The sequence below is a fragment of the Nipponia nippon genome, unplaced genomic scaffold (assembly GCF_047370975.1).
Source record: "Nipponia nippon isolate SJK-2023a ecotype South Korea unplaced genomic scaffold, ASM4737097v1 scaffold_6, whole genome shotgun sequence".
NCBI classification, from domain to species: domain Eukaryota; kingdom Metazoa; phylum Chordata; class Aves; order Pelecaniformes; family Threskiornithidae; genus Nipponia; species Nipponia nippon.
Genome location: NW_028262380.1, coordinates 56109634 through 56126605, shown reverse-complemented (window position 1 = coordinate 56126605; position 16972 = coordinate 56109634). Strand labels below are relative to the sequence as shown.

The 16972-nt window shown below is 36.4% G+C and overlaps 1 protein-coding gene across 1 annotated transcript in view; it reads left to right on the top strand.

The window, feature by feature from the left end:
- CENPE (centromere protein E) overlaps positions 1-15969 on the top strand; it is a 38473-nt gene extending 22504 nt beyond the window's left edge. Inside the window, exons 29-44 of the mRNA XM_087735533.1 lie at positions 498-719; positions 1888-2046; positions 2255-2476; positions 3513-3650; positions 4540-4740; positions 4823-4969; positions 6484-6696; positions 7945-8154; positions 8681-8890; positions 10379-10600; positions 11240-11443; positions 12043-12155; positions 12665-12762; positions 13337-13499; positions 13925-14187; positions 15071-15969. Of these exons, the coding sequence (XP_087591659.1) occupies positions 498-719; positions 1888-2046; positions 2255-2476; positions 3513-3650; positions 4540-4740; positions 4823-4969; positions 6484-6696; positions 7945-8154; positions 8681-8890; positions 10379-10600; positions 11240-11443; positions 12043-12155; positions 12665-12762; positions 13337-13499; positions 13925-14187; positions 15071-15168 (2883 nt within the window). The 3' untranslated portion in view covers positions 15169-15969. The remainder of the gene's footprint in view (positions 1-497; positions 720-1887; positions 2047-2254; positions 2477-3512; positions 3651-4539; positions 4741-4822; positions 4970-6483; positions 6697-7944; positions 8155-8680; positions 8891-10378; positions 10601-11239; positions 11444-12042; positions 12156-12664; positions 12763-13336; positions 13500-13924; positions 14188-15070) is intronic.
- Positions 15970-16972: the final 1003 nt, after the last annotated feature.

Here is a 16972-nt window from a genome sequence, read left to right as displayed (position 1 = left end):
TTGCTGCACTATTATCAATTTCTTATCTACTTATTTTCATGTCTGAAGCTATTGTGGCTTTTAGGCTTGATTCTAACAAGTGTTAATGTCTTCTATCTGCTGTGGATACAGCAACGGAGTCATTTTTATGGAATTATAGCCTGTAGGTTTTTACACATTCACTTTTTTCTACCGATGAGACAGAAGCACTGAAATTTGATTGACTCTTAAGCAAAATTGTTACGTCTTCCTTTACTTACTATAGCAGTAAACTAATGGAGGTGTCTTCTGTAAAATAATCCAATTAAACAACCTGTATGTACAGATAGTGCTTGTGAAATATGATCCAATAACATTCTTCTTAAATCAGAACCTGATTACTAGGACAACAAAATCTAATAAATTAGAATGTTACTGTTTTGGTTTTTTTTTTTTTTTCCAAACTAACTATCAAATTACTTCTACCTATGCTAGAGATGATTAGAAATATTAATACTGGTTCTTATTTGTATTTTCAGCTCACTGAAGTAACTGAAAACCTGACTCACGTCTCTTCTGAATATGACAAGCTACTGACAGAAAAAGAACAAACTGAAAGAACAATGAATGAGCATATCTGTCAGCAGCTTGAGAAAATCACTTTACTTAATCAGGAGAAAGATGAGCTACAGCACATGGTAGAGACGTGTAAAGCAGAAAGAGATCGGTTAGAGGCTGACTGTCGGGAAAGCAAGGAGAAAGTATGTATAAAATCTCTTAAATAATTATTGTTTTAAAGGCAGGTTGTACCATTCTGAATTGTTTTGGTCATAAAGCCTTCTGCTATTCGGTATCTCTTCCTCTCCCTTCACTTGTTCATAGCAGCAGTAAACTAAAAATTTAGTTTACTAATCCAATCTGGATTTGTGGAATCTGTCTCTTTTTTCTTCCCCCATCCCCTTCCTGCCCTTGTGGTCACGGTGTCGCTCTGGATTTGGGCACAGTTGTCTGCCACCTGCTGGACAAACACCTCTGCAAGTTCCTGTCACATCTTTCATCTATAGCGCCTTTGTATTTAGCACTGAACAGTAGAGGTAATCCAGGTTTACTGATATCTAAGGGCTTAATCTTCCTATCACTTAAGCTCATTCTGGATTGATGAAGAGAAATCCAAACCCAGAAAAGAAACTAATTAGCTATCCTATTTCTCCTTCCTGATGTCTTATTTCCTGGCAGATTAGTGACTTCAATATTCCAAGTATTTGCATGAAAAGTACGCTTATGTTGACACACTATCGCAAACAAATTTGTTCTGATATGTAGTTAACAAAAATAAAGCTGATAACTTCTAAATTTAATGGGAAATCTGTTTTTTCTAAGAGAAGCTCTGCAAATTATTTTAAGAAATGCAAAAGCTTTCATGTGAATTTTAGTAAACCTCATGTAGAACCACTGATCTCTTTTAAGTATGTATAGACCAACTAATTTTAAAATCTAAAACTAGGATTATCAAATCTTTAATTTTAGATTTACGTCTTGCTACTAAACAATTGGACAAATTGTTCATGTAACTGATGGCAGTTGCCACAAGAATAAGGGTACCTTTCATGGCGGGGTGGGTGGTTTTGTTTTTTTAAATAGTCATCTACATAATCTGTTCCTCCCACAACATTTTTCCCTTTTCTCTTTACTTCTGCCTACTTTTTTTTTTTAACTGATAAAGACTATTTCTAAAGACTGTCTTACTTTGGAGTTCTTAAACTAGGCATGGGGGAATGACAACTGAGGGGTTTTTTTCTAAAGTAAAAGACTCATTATTCTGATAGTTCTTTCCTAGAAATTCAAATGCTTTGACTTATCGTTCTTAATTCCTGATAAACAAAACTTAGTCATACTGAGTGAACATCCATGTAATACCTTGTTCTGCAGTCCTTAAAAGTTCTGACAGAAATGGAAAATCTACAGGAAGAGCTAAGGCGTCAGAAAGAGCAAGCTGATATCCAGAAGAACATGCTAGCAAATGAAGAAGAGAAATTGCAAAACGTTGAAGAAAAACTAAATGAAGAAATAAACAAACTGAAAGAAAAGGCAAGTATAGTAATAAGAAACTCTTAGAAACAATTTAGAGGGTGTCCTCTCAAGGACGCATCAGAATAACAGGTATTTACCCATGACAATTTGTGCTGTTTTATTGGTCCATTAGATGATGTCATGGTAATACAATTTAGCAGCAGAAGAGGAGGTTTTGCGAATAATTATGTGCTGATCTTATACTTCTTTAAAATATTTTTAATAGGTAGTCCAGTTGAACGAGGACTTACATTTGGTAACTAAGGAAAAGTACCAGCTACTGGGAGAACTAAAAGAAAAGACTGAGAGTGAAAGCGGTAAACTTCAGCAGCTGGAGCAACAGTGTGATTTGTTAGCACAGGAGAGAGATCAGCTCCAAGAAATGCTGGAAGGTATTCAAGCAGAGAAGAACAAACTGGAGATTAACCTACAGGAGAGTGTTGATAAGGTGCTTTATCTTTGATTAAAGTATAATAACTAAAACGCTTGGTAGAGGAAGATGGTTAATTCTTGAAGCTGTGTTGAAAAATATCTTACAAGTATTAACTTTACATACCCAGACTGAAGAATATTGGCATGCTTTAACTTCTGTCTTGTGGAATGGTATTTAAAGATGTATGTAAGTTCTTTCAAAAATGTTATTTAAGGCTGCTTTATTTAGAAATAAATGAGGAACTGGAAAAGACATGGGTTTCATTGCTAAAACTTAACGGGCATTTTTTAAGTTAATTTGATGAAATGGTACGTTTTGTAATTGACCTCCAAAGTTTCGAAACTAAAGCTGACAAATTTTGACGCTTTTATTTCTCTTCTGGATGAGGCATATCTTCGCAATAATGAAGGCAAGTGAATTGGGTGTTATCCATTGAGCAGCAGTCCTTTCTTCAGATATTGAGTAATCACTTCAAATATCTGTAGTTAATTCAAATCTATGGTGGGAGAAGAATCTTCTTACTCTCGCTACCAATATCTTCTAATTCACCTGTTTTTGTGTATCAATTGTCTTTCTGTAAAACTTCAACTTCACTGGAAATTCAAAGGTTTAGTGAAAGGAATACTAGTTCTATAATTATCAAAGATAATGTAACAGCACTCTGACAGCAGTCCAACTCATAAAATTGTGTTAAGTAATGATTTCTAGACAGTTCTTGATGTGAATCCTACTCAGATTACATCTCTGCTTTGTGTTACTCATCTGTGTAAACAGGGATTGCAGAAAATGCCCAAACCTGTTTGTAGCATACTTTGTCTAATTCTTTACATTACTAGGGATTTATCAGTATGCTAGTTGGCAGGTTTTCCTTAATGAAAGGAGAAACTTTCAAAAACTTGAAATTTCTTGTACTCAACTAAAGAGTGGGGGGTTTTTTTGTGCCAAGTATTTTTGACTCCTATGAGATATTGAATGGCCTCGTGTGTGAGAGGTAGCTTCATATGCTGTCTCAGAACTTAATTTTATATTTGTTGCTTTATTTTTACTCCAGATTCTTGAAACCGAAAAGGAATTGAAGTGGCAACAAGAACTCCTCAGCAATGAGAAGATCAAAGCTGAAGAAAGGGAAGAAAATTTGCTAAAAGTTCAGAGGCGGTCAGAGATTTTGGAGGACAGCCTAACAAACAAGGTGAGGAGTTTTCATTTTAGTAGTTGTTCTGTCTTCTGATGTTTTATCACTGATGTGCTAAACTTTTGCTCAAGACAAATCCTAATTAATTTTTAATTCTCAGCGCATCATTTTTTTGGGTGCTAAACAAGCATGAACATGGGCAAAGGATTTTGTATGAGTTTCTTTAGTGATATTTAGAAGTAGCATCCTCAACTTGTTTCAGCTTCATAACCAGTTGAGTTCGTCACTCTATTAGAAGGGACACCAATTTATCCAATGTGTGCAGGCTTAATATAATGGTCAGTAATTGTACGTGTATTTATTCAGACTTTAAAAGGCACTGTGTAGACAGTATGAACCTAAGTGGATTTGGAATCCTTGGTGCTTTGCACACTTTGAAACTAGATCTGTTTATTCAGAAAGTCTTGTACTTAGCTCTTGCCAAGTCAGTCTTTTTTCAGTTTTCACCTGTGAAGCTCTTCCTTTGTCTGTAGATCAAAGAGTATAATTAAGGATTGTTTCAGATTAGCAAACGTGTTGCTGTTCTATTCATTAGAGATATCAAGACAATTCCATTGCTCATCTCTTATACTAATCTTCTGTTTCTTTTCATTTTTCTTGTGATGTGGACATATGTTGACTGCCTTTTGTTTGTTTCCTCTTGCTTACTGGAGGTTGAAGTTGACTAGAGTTCTCTGGGTGTCATGCTATTACCCTTCCTTTTAATTTCTTTTTCGGAGTGACCAGAACACAAATTATTTTTAAACTTCTCTTGTTGTTAGTGTGAATTTTAGTTATTGGAAATGGTGTTCTTTGTGTTTGACACAACTGAATTGAGTACTTCATAGGGGAGTATACAGACTAGGACCAAATCATAATTCTTGCTTTTTCTCCACTTTTATTATAGATTCAACAGTTAACTGAGATGCTAAATAGCATATCGTGTGAAAAAGACCAGTTATTGGCTGAAAGAACTAGCCACTCTTTCCAACTTAAACAACAAATCGCATCAATTAATCAAGAAAAAGATGAGCTACAAAAACTTCTCCAGGATGTCACATCTGAGCGGGACCAGCTCAAGGCAGAATTGCAAAAAAATTCTGAGATGGTTGGTGTTGCAAGTTGCGTACCTAAGTTATTCATAACGTCTCTTCTTGAATGGTACTTAAATATATATGCTTTTATTTTAGTGTGGTGAAACAAATGCAAAACTGGAATGTGCTCTAGACCAACTAAAGCAGAGAAACCTGAATGATATGTCCATTCAGGTGAACCCACTGGATAATGCAGAGCAGATGGCTGATGATAGCCTGAAGGAAAAAACCTTGAAAATTAAGGTAAACTTACTTCTCTGCTTATTTTAAGGATGCATGTTAAACCTTAATACTATTTGTTCTGGAGCATAAATCTCGCTTCTGTGTATAATGTATAAAACTGTTTGCATATCTTGCTAAGATGCTGCCAACCACGGGATCAGTTGATTTCCTGTTGCTGTTCAGTGACCGTGCATCTTGTTCTGAGAACATTAAATTGAACTTCTCAGTTAAGACATCTCACTTGATTTCATTCCTGTCCAGCCACCCCGATGAAAATAACTAGTCACGTAGAAGCACTTCACCCTTTTGTTTTCGCAAAATCCTCCCCCAATCCTCCCTTCCGTTACTCCCCATCAAAAATAAATGTTTTAAATTAATTTCATTAAATACCTTCTCTCCTCAAAATAAGAAGCTCCTGTAATTCCTCAGAGCTCTTGGTAATTAACTATCCTGAATATACTTTCTCACAGATGTGAGAAGTATACTAACCTATTGAAAGCCAAAATAAACCAGGATTGATGAATATGTATGAAACACGTTAAAGAGTACCATTGTACTGCAGTCTGTACATCTGTGCAGCAGGCATCGCTCTCTATGTGCTGGAAAAGCCCCGAGTGCTGCTTCAGTTAACACCAAAAATGGTAAAGGACCAAATTGCAAAGATCAGTTATGTGTAGCTTTCTGTTCACACTGTCTTTCTATCCTTACATCAGCAGTAGGGAGCTAATAATGAGGGAAGTAAACATCGGTTGATCCCTTCTAATAGCACTCTCCCCTTCTGACTTTTGTAATAGGCAAGATCTTGTCTGCCTCTTTCTTGTGCAGTTTTCTCAAGTATCTCGTACTTGCTTCTGTTGGACCCAGGGCATATGTTAGTTCCAGTGTTTTTACTGTGGGGTGAATAGTTAAAAAAAAAAAAAGGTGAATTCTGCTTCTTTCAACTAAGAACCAAAAATGGAGGCAGTATGCCTAGGAAGTTTTATGCTTACTTTAAAATGTATAACCTAGCTTCATGTGTAATACTTGAGCTGCAGTTTACTGGGAGTGCCTTAAAGCCTGTTGCATTTCTCAACCTGTTCACTGCTTGATTGCATCTCCCTTTTTATGGCAGAGTGCTAGGAACAATGTTGTTATGCCTTTCTTTCAACAAAGGACCAAGTAGATCAACTTGGGAGCCCATCCTGCAGGCAGCCCAGCTGGCAAACTCGTGAACAGGCAACAATTTCATTTTGGGCCTGATCTCTACAGGTCTTGATGTGGCCAGGCAATCTAAATCACGAAAATAATTTGAGATTGTGAAATGATTTTCTGGAAAACTAAGAAATTCTCTGCTTTTGTGCCTGGCTTAGTGTTTTTGTCATGTTCCTCTGGCAAGTCAAAACTGAAGTCTTAGTCCTATTAACTTTTCTGTTGTAAAACAAATACATGCTATAGGGTTTAGTCCTGGAGTCTGATGGTTTATTTTAAGCTTCTGTTTACAGTTAATCACACTCTTCCTTATTGTGACTGAATGCATTTGTTTCACTTGCATTTAGGAACTTCTTGAGAAATTCCCAAATATGGGGAAGAGGTATGAACGTCTCTCTACAATGTCTCTTAATCTAAAGAATCAACTGAATAGTCAGAAAGCACTGATAGCTGTGATACTGACTCAGCTTTCATCGGAACAGAGTAAACAAGTCAAAAGACTTCAAACTGAAAATGAGAAAATAAACAGTCATCTGCAGAGTTTATTGAACAAACTAAAGGTACCATCTTAAAATGCTGAAGATGTGGATGCTTCATATTGCTTTGGTTTGGGGTTTTTTAATAAGCTCTCAATATTAACAGCTAGGATTCTGTATACTCTAGCTTTGATTTTTGTGAATCTGTGTCTTGTGGAAAATAAATCAATAGTAAATGCTTTACAGCCCTGGAAAAATGGGAACTACTTATGTTAATCAACCTTAGGTTTTGACTGTAGTTCAGCTGCTTTGCACAGTATTATTTTATTAATATTAATCCATTTTAATTGGGAAAAGAAATTTCTTTCTGTACTCCATAAATCAAATTATGGACCCCTAAGTATGTATTTTATTCTGGGGGAAAGAGACATGAAAGATGCCATGGAGATGCATGTTTACTCTGCAAAACTACCCAAGTAGTTTAACTTCTATAGCATTGCAGATCTTCCACAATTTGTAGTTCAGTGGAGAAACTGATTCCAATTATCAGAAAAAAATTAAGGGCAATTGGGAAAGAACTCCAGTTATCATATGCAGAAGTACAGTAAATGGTAAAGTGTTTTTCTGTTTCTTTATTTACCATGAAATGTTAAGGGTTTTTTGTGTTTGTTTTTGGTTGATTGGTTGGTTTGTTTGGGGGGTGAGGAGGGGCAGGCCTGAGGAGAGGGCAAGGTTCCTGTCCAGTATGTGAAAATACTGGACATGATCTTGAGAGTCAGTTGTCTCTCTAAATATCTATTAGCTAAAAATTTTAACTATTCCAAAGAGCCTTATTTCATAACTTCACATAGGTTTTTTAGGTTCTGATATCTTTTCTTTTTTTCCATAGATGCCTTTTAACTTTTATGGTTAAAGATGTTTAAGATTTAAGTAGTGGTCTTGACAGAATAAAGCTTTAAATCAGCACAGTGATATTATTCTTGTAGACCATCTGCACCTTTCACAACTCTAAGAGAAAATAAATACATCAAAGAATACTTTGCTTTTCAAAGTCTAGGTTCATGGAAGGCTGCCTAGAGCCTTTTAGACTTTTTGGCCTTTTTAGGAATCTACAGAGAAAGCATACTTTAGAAATGCTGACCCAGCTAGAAGTCTTATAAGCCATTGCTATACAGCACGTGTGAACTTGATTTTCTTAGTCATGTTTTAGTTGTCCTGGACACCTATGGACTAGAGAGTAAATAGATGTACTTACAAAATATGGAATTTTAGCTGGATGCAGGGTACCATTTTAAAGCGTACTCACTGATATATCCTGTGCTTCTATGACAGTTCCTGTTTGGTCGTGTTTGCTCGAAGAAAAGAGAATATCATACTACTGTTAACAAGTATGAAATGGAATCGCTTGAGGAAAAGAGAAAACAAGATCAGCTACGAGCTCAGATTCAGTGTCTCAAGAAGACTTATTTGAACCAGAATGAAATATCGTCTCAAGAGTTAAACATCAGTGAAGTGCTGCAGAGTTTGCACTCGGATGCAGAGGTAGTATTTGAAACAATTTTCAGACAGAAAGGCTTGTATATTTCAAGGCATGGGGTAATGTGGTGGTGCTAATCTAATGGCATTGCTTTTATCTGCTAAGACTTCATTTAAGGGGGGATAGAATTCGTATTTTTTTATGCTACTAATTCTATAATATGAAGATTCTGTTTTATAAAGTGGCTCATAGTGAAATTATTAGGTTATAAAATAGTGGGAATGTTATTTACTCATTTGCCCTGTAAAATATACACTACCTGATACCAAGATGACTTTTAAGACAATGAAATAAACTTTTACTGACATGCACACTTTTTCCCCTTTCCCATTCCCACCTGCCCCAGGAATGTAGATTGCCTTCTCATTTTCCCAGTAGGGTTTAACTTAAGTATAGCAAAATTCCTTTTATACAATAATCAGATGCTAAAACAGACTCCCTGCAAATATTGATAGCTAAGGGGGCAAAATGTATATTTAGACATGTAGTTATCAAAGCAATATTTAAACTTGAATTCCCTCTTTTTTAAAGAACATTCTCAAAGATGTATCAGAAATGGAAAGCGAACTTCTCTGCATAGAGGCAGAGTTGCAGCAAGAAGAAAGTGCTAGAAAAGAAACAGCACAGTTCTGGGAAGCTTGTTCAGGAACTCACTGCGATGCAGAGGAACTTAAAGAAGAGTTAAAGAAAGATAATGAAAGGCTTTTGCAAGTCATTAACTTCTGGACTCCTAAAGTAAAGGTAAAGTTAAATCTTCTTTAATCAGAAATGTATTTTGTGTAAGCACTCTGTAAATGCCTCTAATCTGATTGAAAACAAAACACAAAAAAAGGCTACTAAAGATCATTCATTATTATCAGCACTTACTGTATTCGTACTTAACTGTAAAATGTAGGAATACTTAGAAGATTATTTTTAAAGACTACTTTCCTCATGCATCCAAACTTGGAAATTTGCTTTGTAAAAGACTTTCTAGGTGATAAATGGGGGTAGAGGGGGTTGTTTGCTTGCATTTTTGTTAGACTGAATTCTGGAAACTGTAGGTTCAAAATTGTTACGAAGCTTTGCTTGAGGAACTTGGCAGCCTGATAAAATCACTTTCTCCAGGCTTTGTGCCCACAAGATTGTCTGCTATCTTCAAGCCAACTTCATCAAAACCACTTTAGCCATTTTTAAAACTCAATTGCAATTTATATTCTCACACCTTTTCTAATTGCAGAAAGTCAAGTTATTCTAGAGGTGGTTCAGCCTTCCTTTCTCTTCTCTTTCCTTCTTACCTCTTGCCCCTTTTGGAAAAAAAGACTAAGTGTTTTACAGGGTTAAGTGCATCATGAACAGGATTTAGTGAGATTTCATCTTTCTGAGTAAACGTATTGAACATTTCTAAAAAAAAAAAAAAAAAACAGGTTATGGGAGGGAACCCACTACCTTCTGATTGGCCGTTAGGAACAGTCTTCATAACAAGCGTATCCTGGAAGTTCCTGGTCTGTTCATACTGTTATTCCTTCTGCTAGTGTTGATCTGAAGTATGATGAGCTCATCACCCTCCTTCCCCCAATGTCGTGACTCAGTTCTGTCCTGTTAAGTTTAGCCTATTTTAAAAAGTTTATTCTGTAGAATCAATAGGCAGTCTTGGCTTCTTCAGGATTTCCCAGTGTTGGCAGGCTTTTTGGAAGAATTCCCTGACAGACATATGTGGATCAAAGCTTTTACCAAACAAACAAAAAAAATCTAGTATAAAGTCATTGTCATTTCCTGACAAGTTTTTCTTTACCTGGCATGTTAAGCATATGGGTTTCTAGAACAGTCCAATGTGTATATTTTCTCTCAAATGGTTTTGCTGAATTTAGTCAATGAATACATTCTAGCGAAAACTTATGCAAATAATTGTGTTTCTTTCTGTTCCTGACATTCAAGAAGTCTTTCCAATATAGTTCCTTTGTTTCTGTAATGTTAGTGTTTGTTTGAGTTAATGCAGTAATACTTGTAAATTTGCAATGCATCATCTTCTCTTGTGCCCCTTTCTGCCTCCTCCTCTTTTGGAAATGAAACCAGTCTTTTGAGTGTTAGTGATTCCATTTCTGATAGCAAGCATCTTCAAATGGGACACTGAAACAAGAATGTGAAATTAATACAGGCCCAAACACTTCCTGTTTCTTCACTTACCTTATTTCTAGCCGATTCAAAAAATTATTTAAAATCTATCTGTATGACACTACTTATTTTCAGACACTCCTTCAACTTTCTTCAGAGCTGGATACCAGAACTGCCAATTATTGTAAAAATGCTGATGTTGAATCAAAACAGAGAAAAGAGAAAAGTGAAGAGTTGCTTCAGGAACTAAACACTCTTAGAGAACAGCTGGCCCCTGGTGGCTCTGCCAGTCTTGCGTTAGAAGAAGAGAACTATAGGCTTCATAACAAATTAAAGACTGCAGAACAAGATATAAAGGTACCGATATCTGTTTCTAAGGAAAACTTCTTTGATGCTTGTTTTCTAAGTGTGGGTACTTCAAACTGAAAAGAAAATAAAGATTGGCAGCTGTAACTCTGTGCCACACAATACATTGGCCCAGAGTGCGCTTTATTTTCGTAGCTTTATTTATTCCTAAGGTGAAAGTTTGAGCTGTTGCCTGTAATGATTGTTTTAATTGCCTGTGTTCTGTACACAAATAGATGTCAGTTTAGAAATCCATATGAAATGGAGTTTTTGTTTTTGAAGTATTGATTTTAATAGTGCGATACTCTTTATGGTTCCTTTTAAGTATATGGTATTCACTATGCCAAACTGGAAGCTAGAGAAGAATTCTGTCTTTAATCCGAGGAATTGAGGACTCATTTTCTCTGTTCTATTTTTTTGTCACAGTTACCCTTGTTCAAAGCACTTTTTTCTTAGACTTGAGTGTTCCAGAATACTAAAAGGTGACACAAAACAGTGTGGTAGACACCAAGAGTTGCCACAGAGCCTGTAGTGTTGGATTTTTTGTGTGGTTTGAGTTTTTTGTTTGTCTTTCTCTAGAATATGACCATGTGCTGTTAGTGTTATATCTCTTGGCATAACTACTCATAACTGATTGATCTATCTCAATAGGCTATGGAAGTAAAAATTCAGAAGCTGGAAAATGTAATAAATGAAGTAGGAAAAAATGTCAAAGAGAAAGATGACAGGATAAACAAGTTACAAGCACAGATAAGAATAAAAACAGAGACAAGTGAGCTCACCCAACTGCAAGCCAAACTGAATGAGAGAGAGAAGTGCCTCAGTACTGCCTTAACAGAGAATCAGAGTCTTCAGGTATGAGCAAAATACTTTCCTCATTCTCCTCTGATCTCAGAGAGACAGAGCATGCTTGAGAATAGCTGTACATGAAACATAGCTCTCTAAAGTCAGTTTATTGTTCTGTATGGCACTGTTAGAGTAAAACACTCTACTTGCCTGTCTAGCGTACAGTTTCACATTCTACCAATGCAGCCTTCAGGGACAAAATTTAGAACCCATGTTATGATATTAGAAGCTAAATTATCACTTGCCCGTGATGCATTTCTGAAACACTCTAAAAAAAAAAAATTTACATTTTAAAACTGAAGCATGAGCTGTTTTTTTCTATGTAATATATTTGCATACTAGTTCAAAATTCCCGGACTTATATCTGCAAACAAGTCAGTGAAACTTGCTAAAATATGATTGCGTGTAATATACCAGAGTTAGGATACCAACTAATACTGTAGTGCTAATTGGTAATGTGGGTGTTCTTACTTCAAAATAACTTTCTGCTCGCAGTCTTGTCCTATGATCTGCTAGATTCTGCAGTAAAGATACAAAGCAAGCAACCCTTAAATTCATTGCTAAGTAACAAGCCTTTCTTCATACTAAATAATTTATTTTATTTTCAGGCAAAATTAGATAAAGGTGCTGAGTTGTACAGAGAAGAAATTGATCATCTCAAAACACAATTGGTAAAATATGATATGGAAAGAATGAAACAATCCAACTCTTTTGAGATGAAGTAAGTTCAAATTTTACCTTGTTACAATTCTCAACTACTTAGTTCTTAACTTCTACTTTTCTGTTTATTTTTTCCACAGAACAAGTGTGCATTCAGCTTTAGGTGTCCTAGGTTTTTATTGTAGCTAGATTACAGAGAAAGTAAAGATAGGCATCTTGATTACAAAACTCTTTCCCTATACACCCACCAAAATTTCTCAACCAACCCATGTTCAGCCATACACAAAATAACTGTTCTGACAAAAGAAGGTGTGGGGAAAGCAGTAATTGAGAGCACTCTCCAGTTCACTGGAGAGAAGGGATACACAGAGAATAATTCTAGTCCAACTTTTGGTTTTCTGCACTTTATCTAAAATCTGACAACCAGGTTTATGTAGTTTACCTGTATAACTTGGGTATGTTTTGCATTTGATAGCTCATTTGGAAAGCAGACTAGTTCTCCTGTAACTGTCATAATTATTAAACTGAGGATTTCTGTGTTTTTTCTTCCTCCCTTTCTGCCCCATATAGACTGGCTAATTATAAAGCTCTTGCAGAACACCAAGAACAACAGTTAAGAAAACTAAAAGAAGAACTTAGAAGAGCACAGCAAGAGCAAGATGTTACTGGTAAATGGAAGATAAATATAAGGGGCTCTTTGATGTTAAACATGCAGTTCTAAGGTTTTATATGGTTAAAGTCCAGATTGAGATGCAGGCCTTCTAGCTCAAAGGGTATGAGGAGGACTGGGTGCATTGAAAGATGAGATGGAAAGTAAAATGTTAGCTGCACGTACACTGCATTAGAATCACAGCAGTTCTTGTGTTTATTGCTCCAGCCATGTTTGCACATGTAGCGGGATAAGCTGCAGTTGTAGTAGCTCATGTTGCCATTTTTATCCTTGACTGACTTCTCATATGAATAGCTAGTTCTAATCATAATTATGACATACCTGAAACTATAACTATTTGATCTCTAAATGGCCCAATGAAGAATCTCTTAATTTTATTAATATCCCCCTGGCAGTGTGAATACTGGGAAGAGTGTTTGTGTATAAAAAAAGAATAGCTGTTGTAATGGCGCTTGTAACCTAGTGAGGTTTTACATGTAAGACTATAGGAAGGAATAGGATTAAAAAATATATTGAGTTGGTTTTAAGCACTGTCCAAATAACGCACACATCTGTATAAAACTGTTTTCTAGTCATGCTGGAAAAAGAAGCTCCTCAGCAATCCCAAATACCCCTTACTTGTGGTGGTGGCAGTGGTATTGTGCAGAGCACACAAATACTTGTTCTAAAGTCTGAACAAGCTAAGCTACAGAAAGAGAACTTGCACCTGAAGAAACAAAATGACCTTCTGCTAAGGTAAGTATAAAGCTGATCAGCAACATGTCAAATCATTTGTTGCTATTTAACTATGCGTGTCATTAGTGTTTCTTTCTGGGACACCTATAGAAGTGAATAATTATTATTAATTTCAGATGTTCTAGATTCTTTCACACCATAAACTTTTATTTAAAGCTAGTGATTTATTGCTTATATATATCTTTATGGCTTTTGAACTTTAAATTGCTTTCTTTAAATTGTATGTTGGAAGGAATTTTAGCTTAAAAAATAAAGAAAATTTTGCCTCTGAAAGCAAGATATGCAGATATGGTCTTGCATTGCCATGTCCATGGTATGTCGTCTGAAAATATAGGAACTGTCTGTCTGGAATTTTTCCTTGCTTAAAGGAGCTGATTTAAATTTTTTTAATTAAATGCTGCTGTTTGTTTTTTTTTTCTTTTCAGTAATGAGCTTCAACTGAAAGAGGAACTTAGAAAATGGAAAGAAAGAGCACTAAAATGGAAAGAACGATCCTCGAGAGAAGCCACTCGAGAGACAGTACCAAGGTCTCCAAGGAAGACAGTGCCATATTCCCTTAAAGAGCAAATGCCTTCACCCTCCAAGGAACCTATTTCTCAGGAAATTGTGACTCAGGACATATCAAAGCCTCTGCCACTGACTTGTCCGACAAATTTCTTTGATAATTCCAGCTTGGGTACACTAACAGGTACATAACACAGTGGTGGTGTCCTATAAAGATTTGGAGAGACAAAATATAAGGGGTGGTCTGTGAGTTGAGGGTAAATGCTCTGTACTCTTTACATTCAGACCTGAAATTGCATAACAGTTTTCCTGAAGAGTTAGTGAGCTGACTGCTGAAGGGCTGACCAGCTGGATTCGTGAAGTTTGTATGCTCTACAGAACCTAAATACTTAAATGAGTCATTCACCCCCTGAAGATTATACCAACTTCTTTTTTTTCCCTGCAGTGGAAATGTTGATGACTGACTTTAAAAAGTGAATTAGCAGAATATCATTATTAGATAGCTGATGCTCTAAAATGTTTTGCTTTTTAACTTTACATTGGTTAAGCACGGACTTCTGGCAGAACTATTCAAAGTTAACTGCTGGTTAACTTTTTTTCCCTAAACTTCAACATGGTAGGCTTTAGTCTTTGTCTGCCTGGCTGCAGCTGCAGTAATAGCTGTTTTGATAACTTCTGTTCCTCAGCCCTACTCAGGATTTCTTATATCTGGCCTGATGACTTCTGGGGAAGCCTCCTAATGATCTCCACTAGTGTATTAATGCTATTGCCCTCATCATTACGCTTGCTTCTAAAAACTTTCAGGAGGCCCCAGCAGACATGTTGAAGAGTTAACCAGTTTTCAAGGTATTAATGGCAGACTTCCAGAATGAATGAGACTCATTGCTGTTTCTTGTTGATGGGCAATCTGGTACTAGTACAGACTTCCTCACAATACAAAGCTCCTCAGAGCCAAGCTTTCATAGTTGACATTTAAAACACTAGTCAATATTAAATTGCTGTATTCCTACTGCTTGTCTAACTGGAAAGTTTAAGTGTTACTTTAAATGTTCTTGTCTTCTGTATAGATATGCGACCTGCGGGAATAGAGCCCACAGAAGAGCATCTTAAGCAGTGGTTTGGAACTTCAGAGAAAGATAAAGCCCCCGATTGTACCACCCAATAAAGGTGCTCTGTTGTAAGCTGCCTTTGCAGTGGCTACAGCCAGAATCTGCGTATACAAAAGATGATTACTTCAGGTCAAAAGCCATCAGCCTCTTCCACGAATTGTGATAATCCCTTGCTGTCTTGGAGTTGCTACTTCCCACAACTGGAAAAGCCTGGAATACAAGAACGAAAATGGAAAAGCAGTTATGTTGCCCACAACCTGCTGATCTGATGATGTTCTACTTTGGTGGGGTTTTTTTTGGATGGCAAAGAAAGAAAAGGCAATGTATTGAAGAAAAAAAACGGAAATATGAATGGATCACAAACTAATCTGCTGTGAAACTTCTCAGTCTTAAACTTTTTATTCTGTCATTCCTGAAACAGCCCTCTTCTGGGTGGTCGATATTTGTATCTTCAGAGTGCTGTTGAGCTGGGAAGAACTATACTTTTTGTTTCTTAGCCTATGGTCTTTGCACCATGCTTTCTCTAAGTCCACAGAAACTGCATTTTCACCACAACTTTAACTTCTCTATATAGGGCGCACAATCAAGGGTTCCTCTTAAACTCCTTACAATATTTCTGCAGCTCAGCCAATTATGGTACCAACAGTAACTTTGTGTTTTGCATCATCTTTCAATATACTTCTAGTTCCTGTCTGAAGTTGAGTGTTGGATTTTTTTAATAGCAAGCAATGGACCTGACACTTTTCTGCTACTCTAGTGAATGGAAAATAAACTGGACGATCAGGGCTGCAAGGCAGACTTATCTGCATTGTGAGACCTACTTTTTTGTATGTTTTGTATAAGAAAGCTTGTTTTGACAATAAACTTTAATGTGTTAAGTATTTTAAAATATTTTTGCTGGTCACTTCACTTGTGCTATGATCTAAGGATGTTGATTACAGTATGCAGTGTCTAAAGACTATCTTTTACAGTAATCTCACCACTTCCATCATTATTTTGCTTCTTGTCTGTATCCTTTATAACTTTCCGCAATAATTACTTTGTGCGGAAGTTTGCTGTTGGACAAGTCTATGTCACCAGTGTTTTGTTTAATTCTTCTTTCTAACTGAATCTTTCCCTGCCAGGAAATGTTTGAAGTCTAAAAGGTAGATCCTCCTCCCCATGTGCCCTCCCCTGCCTACTAAATAGGAATTTGCCATTCAAAACCTGAGGTCAACTCTGTTAAGAATGAAATCATCATTGTGAGATGAGAAAGTCATACCTAAGAAAGATACCTGCATCAAAAGCATCATCCTTATTTTATAGGAATAAAGCTCTCAGTGATGCTAGGTCTCAAGTACTCCATTTTGGGTTACCCAAACTGATAAGCAAATGGTTACATTGACATGTTCCTGGGCATTCAGCAGCTACTGGAACTGGAAGAGTCACACAAGGATTTTCTACCTGATGGGAGGTACTTCAGAGATCTTCAATAAAGAACTAATTATCTATTTACCTTGAATATCTGAAAACTCTGCCAACTACTGTAACTACTAAGAAATTGCAAGCATTTACCTCTAAATCTCTGACCTGGAATGTATTTTGGGAAGCTTTTAAAGTCTAGTCAAAACATGTGCTAGTCAAAAACATGCGGGTTCTAAATACCATTACCGAGTTCAGCACTGCAACGTCTCCTTTCCTACCACAGCCATAGGTATGTAGGAGCAATTTATTTCCTCACAGTGATAAATGCAAAGTGCTAGTGTTTGTGCGCTGGGCTGTTTTGGTTTGTTTTGGGGTTGGTTGAGGGTGTGTGTAGGTTGGTTGGTTTGTTTTTTCAATTTCCTGATATGGTTGAAAGATATTTCCTTTAGCTACCAG